Consider the following 9255-nt stretch of genomic DNA (forward strand, 5'->3'; position numbering starts at 1 on the left):
CTTACTTTGGTCCTATTTATTGCACACAGACACGTGTATATTCTCGCACACATTCAACAAAACTTGACTTTTACAATGAGTCAATATACCATTTCCATTTATTTTTCAGTACAGCCGGGAAAAACTTAAGGGGGATGTTGACATGTCAAGTTTAGGAGTAAACACAGCAAAAGATCATCAGCAGGAAGCTCCATTAAGTATGCATCCATTATCCGCAGCCATTTCCTGTCTGTGTACAACATAACCAGAAAGGGCAAACACATTAACGACCTCCATGCAAAGCTTAATGGAGCCCCCCGGAGGAGCGTGATGATGGTTCCTCCTCAGTCGACTAGGCAGTGATGTGTCTTGATGAGACTACACTCTCCTGGTCTCTCGGTCACACACGAGGGTCTTTTGGCTCCATCAGGGTCCATTACGGTAATTTGCTTGGATCGCCCCCCATTTCCACTTCAGACTCTTCACTTGTGGCCTCTCTGCGAGACTGACACATTTCTGCAAAAGTGACTGCAAATAGATCTCGCCATCTCTAGAAGACACCCTGCAGGAAGCGAGACAATGCTGTGATGTTCGACACACATCCAAACATAATTACAAGTGTGGCCGAGGTGCCTGCCAATGGAGAACAAAATCCCCTCCTAATCCTTTTATACAGACTCTGTGGAGCTTTGTCACTCCAGTGCTAACAGTCTAAGGTTGTAAATTGCTCCAAATGAGCTCATGATTTGCTTTTTTTGTGTGTGTTGTCAACATTTCATAATGCTAAACATGCAAAGCACAGGCGTTGTTGCAATCACACAAGAGCAAGATTGACTTCTATTTTGATAAATTATAAAGAACATTGCATTGTTTAAAATGCAGTAGTTTTATTAATCTAGATGGTTTAATTGATTAAATTCATTAATGAAGTATATCCATGTCTGGATCCAAATATTGCACGTTGATAACATTTTGATATAAGATTTTCATAACCACATAAAGTTCTCTATAAATGACAAAGGCGCCGGATGTATTGATAAAGCCGCCATCATCACACGGTGTGGCCATCAGGACTTTCTTTTCTTTTTTGGTGCGGTGTAATTGGTGGTGCGATGGTCCATCCATTTGTTGTGTCCTTCCCTGCGGGTGTAAAAGGGTGCAGATTGATAATCACTAAATACTTCATACGCATGCTGCTCGGTAATATGGCAACAGCTTGACTCCTAATTTATCTGGGTCATGGGCTGCTTCCGGAATCACATGCAAAGCCACCATGAAAGTGTTGCGAATCACCTGAAGCAGCGATTGCAGTACAGGTCTCCATCGCAGGTGTAACAGCGTAAAGTGGCATCGTGGTTGCAGATGCAACACCACGGAAGTTCGTCGTCATCACTGTCTGATGGCGTTTCCACTGATCTCACGGGTGCTGGTGAAGTCCTATTCTTTGTCGCTGGAGCTCGAGTCTGCCAAACAGATCCAAATAATGATCATTTATAAGAAGTATCACTAAAAGCTCCGAAATACTCGTTTTTTTATTGTTCATACAGGCTTGTTCGAGGACTCTTTCTTCTCTGTGTTTTTCGGTCCGCTGTGTTTCTTCTCTGTGTTTTTCGGTCCACTGTGTTCCAAAGGTATGTTGTAGCCACTGGCCTCATCTAATGCAGCTTCTTCCGAGAGCTGTAACAACAGACACGCGTGAATTGCAGCGTGTAAGCGTGTTACCGCTGTAAAGTGATTTCCAAATCAATTTTTATCACATGAGAGTGGCACTGGGATCCACATGCACACCCACAAAACCGTACCTGCTTTAAGACTCTCTTTATAGTGTCATCCTCTGTCTCCTCATCACTGTCAGGATGTTTGTAATCTTCCATCTTCACTAAAAATGACATATGTTTTTTAAAATTAAAAAGTTTGTGTATCTTATCTCATTTAGATGAGAGCACCTTAAACTCACAATAGGAGTTTGTGGGTAGGTTTCTTGCATTGATAAAACACTGTTGTGATTTGATTGTTGTGTCGAACCTTTGTCTGGGTCCTGGCCTTTCAGCTGTGCGAGCCTCTTGGCCATATTGAGGATTTGTTCTGTCTCATGATGATCTTTTCTCAGCTCCTTTTGAGCATCTTCAATCAATCGTGCCGCATCATTTTCAAGCTGTCTCCATGAGTCTTGGTTCTCATTCATATTGTCCTGTCGTGTCTGGTCCTCTCCTTTGTTCAGATCATTCATATTTCCACTTTCACCTGATAAGACAATTCACCTTCAGTTCATCAAATAGTGGCGTGATTGCCCCTAGCCTTGCCACGAGGAACAAGGGCAGCGATGCAAAGTGAAGTTTCGCTCAAAAAGGCGTCATGTTAGGACTGCTTGTATGTTTTCTTACTGTATCCAGGATTATCAAACTGATGGTCAATTCCAACTTCCTCTGTCATCTGAACAAGAAGATCATTGGCTTGTTCGGTCTGAGTCCTGTTATCTGGAGGCTGGTGGACCTAGAAAGAGCATACACAGTTAGCTGATGTGATTTTTTTAAAAAGTGATTAAGACTAAAAGTTATTTTCCTGCTTACAGCAGATGTTAACAACTCCACTCAACAAAAATGGCAACTGGATTAGCCAGCACTTTATTGGAAGTACATTTTTAATGATAATGCTAGGGTTTTGTTTCAGTTCCATCTGTTGTGAAATGGGCTATATAAATAAAGTTGTATTGCATTGGGCTCACAGGTGGTGGGGCTTGAGAAGGAGGAGTTTGGCCCTTTAAAATGGCTAACCGGTTTTCCATCTCCTGGGAAGAAGGCACTGGCTTGCTGGGACCTTTAAGGGCAGCGAGCCTAGTCTCAAGCTCTTTTTCAGAAGGGATAGACTCTGTGCAGAAGGGAATAGTAGCATCAAGAAATGAAATAACAGTCATGTAAAATGTGTTTTGTTTTGTAAATAAGAAATCATAATACTTGGTGCAGTGTCTTTTTTCAGCTTTTCAAGCCTTTGAACAATTGCTTGATCTTCCGTACTTAGACCTTTAGGAGGGGGAAGACCTGCGAGGGAAGGTATACTGCCTCCATGTGGCTGTGTCTTCTGTCCTTGCTGTTTGCCTTCAAATGCAGCAACTCGTCTGTGGAGCAATTTTGTTTTGTGAATATACAAGTCCTAGAAACATTACAGATGTGAAGATGAACTCACTTTTTGTAGTTTTCAGGTGGAGACCATCTTCCTGCATCTTTTGAAGTATTCCCACTGGAAACACATTATCGTGGTACAGAATCAGAAGTCACTCGCTGATCTGTTCACTAATGTTATTTTCACGAGAGCTACCTTGTAAGATTGCCATGACATTGCTTGCAGACCTTCTGCTGGCTGTTGCCGCAACGTGGCACTACAGCATTAAAAGTCAAGCAGCTGGCGCAGAAGGACCGGCCACAGTTTTTACAACCCAGCTAGGAGCAAAATAGAAGAGTAAATGATTACTTATATCATGTTAAAAATAAAAAAGTATTTATACACAGTAATGCGTCCCAAAATAAAAAACTTTATAGTTTATGGAAAAGCATGACTCGAGTCCTTATCCAAAATAAACGTGCAACATTTATTTAAAAAAAAGGACATGCCCTTATATAATTTAATTATACTCATGTAAATATCCCAAAATTCTAGCTTTTCAGGAATTTCTAAGGTTTATATTCGATTTACATATCTTTTTAAACCATGAGATTAATTCGCAGCTCTTCAATTGTGTTTCATAAATGTTCCGCAAATGAACTGCTTTAATACATTTGCTTTATGTTTATTCTTGTCTTTGATTTCTTTAAAGTCACCCGTGCGCCTAAAAATATTGCAACCCTTTCGAATTTCAAACAGCACAACACACAATATCCAACTTTACAACAGTACTCTTTTTGATGTTGTCAAACCAATTAAACATTTAATTATTTTTGCACATTAGTCAGAAGCTGCTTTCTCCATTTTCTCTAGAGCAGCATACCAAAAAAAGCACATATCTACCTGCAGAAATGTGATTCGGTATTTAGCTATACTGAAGACAACTTACCTCCTTTTTAAAAACGCCAAACTTGTCGGTACAACAATAACAACAGTTATCCATTTCTATGTTATAAATGAAAGAATATTGTCGCACTGTAAAAATGATCAGCCGTCCACCTTACATGTAGAATCAAAACAGGAAGAATCCCGGAAGTAACTACCCTGCGTCATATCCGGTTTATGGCTCCTCCAATGAGCAAACAGCGGTCCTGGTTCAAAATACTGCAGTAACGAAGCTTTCTGCTGCGCTGCTATCAACAACAAACATTCTGACGCATATCAGGCAATTTGTGAGTGATAACTAAACTATTAAAAATTGTGGTGGATTAAATGCAAGAACCATTGTTGAATGCAAACTTTAATGTCGATTGATTTTCTTTAATCTTGCTAACGTGCTAGCCTATATGTTAGGCGTTTGAGAGCAAATGCCACATTTGTTCTTCAGTTTTAAATTGATTCTTCTGCAAAGTATCATCGTAATTTATGGCATAATGCTGAATCACCACATTTATGTGTCGTTGTTCATTAATCGAGTATTGGATCTTTCATTTGATACTCAGTTACGTAACGTTTGACTGTTGAGCTTTTTTGCATCGGTTAGGGTTAGGGTTAGGGAAGACAGCCACCACTTTTATGCATTTGTTGTGATGAACTTAAAATGGATTCTTTAAAAAAAAAAAGAAATGCATTTCTTGTTGATTTTCATATTCTTCTGTCTAGCTGATTTTCATAATGGCAGAAGGAGAGGATGTGGATTGGGAGCTCTGCAAAGAGAACATTCAGCCTCTGAGACGTGGGAGAAATATGTCAGCGTTACTCCAGGCACTCAGTCAAAGCAAAGATGGCCCCAGTCCTGCCATCCTCCAACAGAGACAGTATGATTTTTTGCATTTTATAATAATTGTGAAATTATGACAATATTTATACACTGCATTATTTTTTCATAGGGCTTTTGAGGCGGAATTGCGGCTGTACAATGGAGACGATCCACTCGATGTTTGGGATCGGTAAGTGTAAACAGAGTATAGTCGCGATGTGAGCACTCTTTCAATGATGCTCTTGTGGTTCTGTGTTGGACAGGTACATCAGATGGTCAGAGCAAATGTTTCCTCAGGGAGGAAAAGGGAGCAACCTGAACACGCTGTTAGAGCAAGCCGTGACAAGATACACAGATGAAAAGAAATATCACAACGATCCTCGCTACGTTGACCTCTGGATCAAATATGTGAGTCGTGATTATGTATTTTTCTTTTCCCAACCTAATATTGGAGGTATGTTTGTTAGGCGGGGCACTGCTTGGAGCGCTTGGACATTTACAGGTACATGAAAGCCCAGGGAATAGGGACCACCCGAGCGTCCTTCTATATCGCCTGGGCTGAGGAGCATGAGAACCGTGGCGATTTCCTTAAAGCTGACTTGGTCTTCCAAGAAGGACTTCAAATGTTTGCCCAGCCTCTTGACAGGCTACAGCAGTTTCACAAGTAGGTGTCCACCATTGAACCCTTTTTTTGTTTACAATTGTTCTCTATTTTAAGTGCTGCTTATTGTGCAGTGAGTTGAGCAGGCACATCTCAAGTCTGCGAGGTGTGTTCCTTTTCCCCCATAAATTTTTTTCCACCTCCTTCAAATGCTCTGCATTATCAGAATGCTGCAGACTCGAGTGTCCCGACAAGCGATGAAAAAAGTCGATGATAGTGACAGTGACAACGAGTCCAAACAACCCGAGAGAGTTTCTCTTGCCGAGCTCAAAACGCGAGGGAAGAAGGCCGCCGTGCCTATCGTCAGAACTGGAGCTGCGATTAAAAGTAAGCACAAAAATAAAAGAAGCCTCACTCAAATGGACTGCTTCGACTTTTAGGGTAAGGAATGTTTGATATGTCGATATGTACGTACTCTGCAGGTGTCTCAAGGGGCCTGAGTTTGCGTGCCGATCCCATCGAAGATAGCAGCAGCAACAGTAAATTGGTCATTTTTGATGAGACTAAAGCAAGCGCTGCACCTTCAGAACCAAAATTTGAGCCTTGGCTGGCTCCTCCTCCTGCAAGGCCAAAGGAAAATGAAAAAGTGGTGGAGAAATGGTGCAATGTGAAGGTAGGTTTAAATGATAGTTCATTATGATCTGTTTCATATATTTCTGTTGACATTTCCCTCCATTTTTCTTCATCCAAGATTCGGCAGAAGTCTAAATTTGGACACACATTGATGGCTGCACCTCCTCCAAGACCCACTTTCCAGCCATTTGTTGATGAGTCAGAGACTCCAAAAATGTGAGTCATCAATATTAAACACGCATTTGAAATGGATTGAAAATATACAGTAGCTTGGTCAAATTGGTTTCCTGCCTGAGATGACTAAAACAATTTGGCTCAATAGTAAATGATATATGTGTGTGCGATTGAGTGCCATCTAGTGTTGAAATTGCAGATTGCAACCTCACCGACTTTGCTTGCCAAGCTTTGTCGATGGATCCTGTCCACATTGTGCTGGCCTACTTTGGAATGGCATGTTTGGCGTTTGTCTTGATGCCCTAATCCACAATTGTAAATTTTATATATGCACACATTTCAAACAAAAATATGCACCAGTATGTTGAGCAAGATTGCAATATATTTTTCAAGCAAATAGGCAACGTACAATCTCATTTGTTGTGCATGTGATTCAAGTAAGATTTCTCATTTTTCGTCTTCTTGTTCAGGACGCCGTGCAAGATCATGCCCACAGTGAACAACATTTTGTCAGCACGCAAGAGCTGCAGAGACAACGAGACTCCTCTGAAAAAGCTGCTGGAGCAGAAAGAAGGGGAATCGAGCAAAGAGCTGGAAAAGAGCATGTACTGTAAAGAGCTACTCTTCAGCGGAACCACCGAATTCAGCTTAGAGGAACTGCATGCCGAGCTGTATTTGAAAAAGAAGAACTCGCAGGTGGCCAGCTACCCTGACGAACAATAAAAATCCACTTTATAATGTTTTTAAATTGACAGTTTTAGAGCATTGGTTGTGGCGGCTAGAGAGAATGTCAACATTTGATTAACATAGAAAGTTTTTTTTTAACAAAATGAAAACAATGTTTATTTTTTATTAATTTCCAAAAAGTTTTATACAACAGGACAGCTTTTTTTTTTGCCGGTTATCCGGGGCCGTTTCTTCTTAGTCTAAAAGCTGAATGTTCCAGCGTAGTTTCTGTTCTTTATGTTGTCTCAACACTTCCAATTCATGAAAAGTTGGATGCTCAACCATCCTCAATAAAACTCTTCATCAACAAATGTTTTATGTATCATTAATTCACTACTAGGGATGACCAAATAAATGGTAGAATTCAGTTGAATATATTAAGGAATCTTTTAGGGCAGCAACTAACAATTTTAATAAACAATTAGTCTGCTGATTATTTTGTCAATTAATAGATGAATCGCATTTCATAAACATTTTAATTTCCATCTGTTTTTTTTTTTTTTAAATAACATTTCAAATTGATAGTCCAGAAAATGCTCAAATTAAGATTTAGCTACTTGGGCTTTAATATGTCAGAAAACAAGATTTTTTTTTTTCTTATTTATAAAGAACTACATAAATCAGATATTTATTTTTCAGAAGCTGCATTAATATCAATGCCACACGCTGTGGTGAATGAGGCAGGCCGCTCTCCCGTGTAATGCTAGAGAAAAGTGACTTTAATCGTTTTTAAGGAAATATGACTCTGCCAGCCAAGATCCTCTCAACTGGTGAATTGCCAAACTGTCTAGGTACTTTCAATTTCGAGAACAGCTGAAATTCACTGATAAATGATGGGTAACATGATGCACTGCCACGGTACTAACACAGCATAACCACATTATAATCTACGGCTCGCTTTTTTTGACAGGATTTATTAAAAGCTCATCCCATGAAAGAAAGAAAGCAAGCAGGCAGGCAACAACTCTGATAGCAGAAAATCCATAGTGACTTCTTCTACTGCAGGGTGGCAAAATGGTGGAAGTAGGCCATATTTGTGCAGACAGAGCGTGCAGCTTTTTTTTTTTTTTTTCTCCTGGCTTTCTACTTTGAAAAAACAAGCACATTCATGTTGTATAGGCCACATGCTTTTAACCCAGCCCCCCAACCCCTTCACTTTCACATTTAGAAGTCACACGTACATATTTCATAAAAGCCCAGAAAGAAACTATACTCAGTTGGTTTGCCTCAGAGATTCTCGCAATATGTTATTAGTGTCATTTTTTTGGGGTTGGGTGTTGCTTCCTGCCAGGAAAATGAGTCATAATCTAAAATAACATTTTTCCTTGGTAGAGGTACATCACAATTTAAAATGTATTCATTTCTTCATATCTATTATCAATCTTACCATTGTGCCTCACTGCCTCATAGATTAAATTTAATCTAATACTGGTTATGTAATATTTCATAAATTGTTTAGCTTGAGCTTTGGCTCAGTATTAACATTTTTATTTTCATGATGACAAACAACATCCGACTTCCACAACATAACAGCAAAAGGTAAATTTAATGTGTCAACTCTTGATATATACATTTCTTAATATACTCCTTCTTACCCATATTGTAAATATCTATTTCATCTGTATATGTTAAACCTTCTGACCCATTCTGTAATCCTTACAGCTTCATCAAAAGAGTGAATTGGAATGTCAAATATAATCATTGTTATGCATATTGCTCTAGTGGAGCCTCTTTGGCTTGGATTTATTTGATGTGTCAAGATGGAACATTCTAATTTCAGCCTCTCCGGGATAGCCTCTGCAAGCATATCCAATCGTCATCTTTTTACATGTATGGCCCAAATCCTGCTTGCCTTGTCTGCGTGTGACTTGACCCTAATACGTTTTCCTGCTTTGTGCCTCGTCTTAGCGGCTGTATAAATTATTCAGAAAATAATTGTGCTGGAAAGAGAAGTGAATGTTTCGCTTCAGTAATGATGACGGTTCTTTGGAAGACTTCTTTAGAATCACATAAAAATAATATTGCAAGGGTGAGGATTGTACTTTCTGCAGAAATAGTACACACACACACCACCCACCCCTCCCTTATATATTTTTTTTTATACCTCTCCTGCCATCTGCCATCCTTGACCCTGTCATTCCATGGATAATACATTTGACTGAACAGCAGCACAGTAGGTGAAGGCATCACCCTCATGTTCTCATGTCACCCAGATGACGTGTAAAGGAGACAACATGGGTGGGGGGCGTGGGGGAAGAGGGATGAAAGGTATCCCGACCAGGTG

General features: G+C 39.9%; 2 protein-coding genes across 2 annotated transcripts; one reads left to right on the forward strand and one right to left on the reverse strand.

Annotated features, from left to right (window-relative positions):
* Positions 1–4: 4 nt before the first annotated feature.
* zfyve19 (zinc finger, FYVE domain containing 19) lies at positions 5–4191 on the reverse strand. Its single transcript, XM_085932066.1, has 11 exons — positions 4028–4191; positions 3295–3416; positions 3163–3216; positions 2934–3094; positions 2705–2847; positions 2364–2472; positions 2005–2223; positions 1782–1858; positions 1525–1656; positions 1273–1442; positions 5–1119 (listed from the first exon to the last, which is right to left on the reverse strand). The coding sequence occupies exons 1-11, from the start codon at positions 4079–4081 to the stop codon at positions 1047–1049; spliced, it is 1314 nt and encodes a 437-aa protein (XP_085788192.1). The 5' UTR covers positions 4082–4191; the 3' UTR covers positions 5–1046.
* Positions 4173–7282, forward strand: bub1bb (BUB1 mitotic checkpoint serine/threonine kinase Bb). The gene is made up of 9 exons (XM_085932067.1): positions 4173–4310; positions 4741–4895; positions 4968–5027; positions 5101–5245; positions 5305–5501; positions 5665–5825; positions 5921–6111; positions 6190–6287; positions 6716–7282. Exons 2-9 carry the CDS (start codon positions 4753–4755, stop codon positions 6966–6968), a joined length of 1248 nt encoding a protein of 415 aa, XP_085788193.1. The 5' UTR covers positions 4173–4310; positions 4741–4752; the 3' UTR covers positions 6969–7282.
* Positions 7283–9255: the final 1973 nt, after the last annotated feature.

The sequence above is a fragment of the Syngnathus leptorhynchus genome, chromosome 15 (assembly GCF_054491065.1).
Source record: "Syngnathus leptorhynchus isolate UIUO chromosome 15, UIUO_Slep, whole genome shotgun sequence".
NCBI lineage: Eukaryota > Metazoa > Chordata > Actinopteri > Syngnathiformes > Syngnathidae > Syngnathus > Syngnathus leptorhynchus.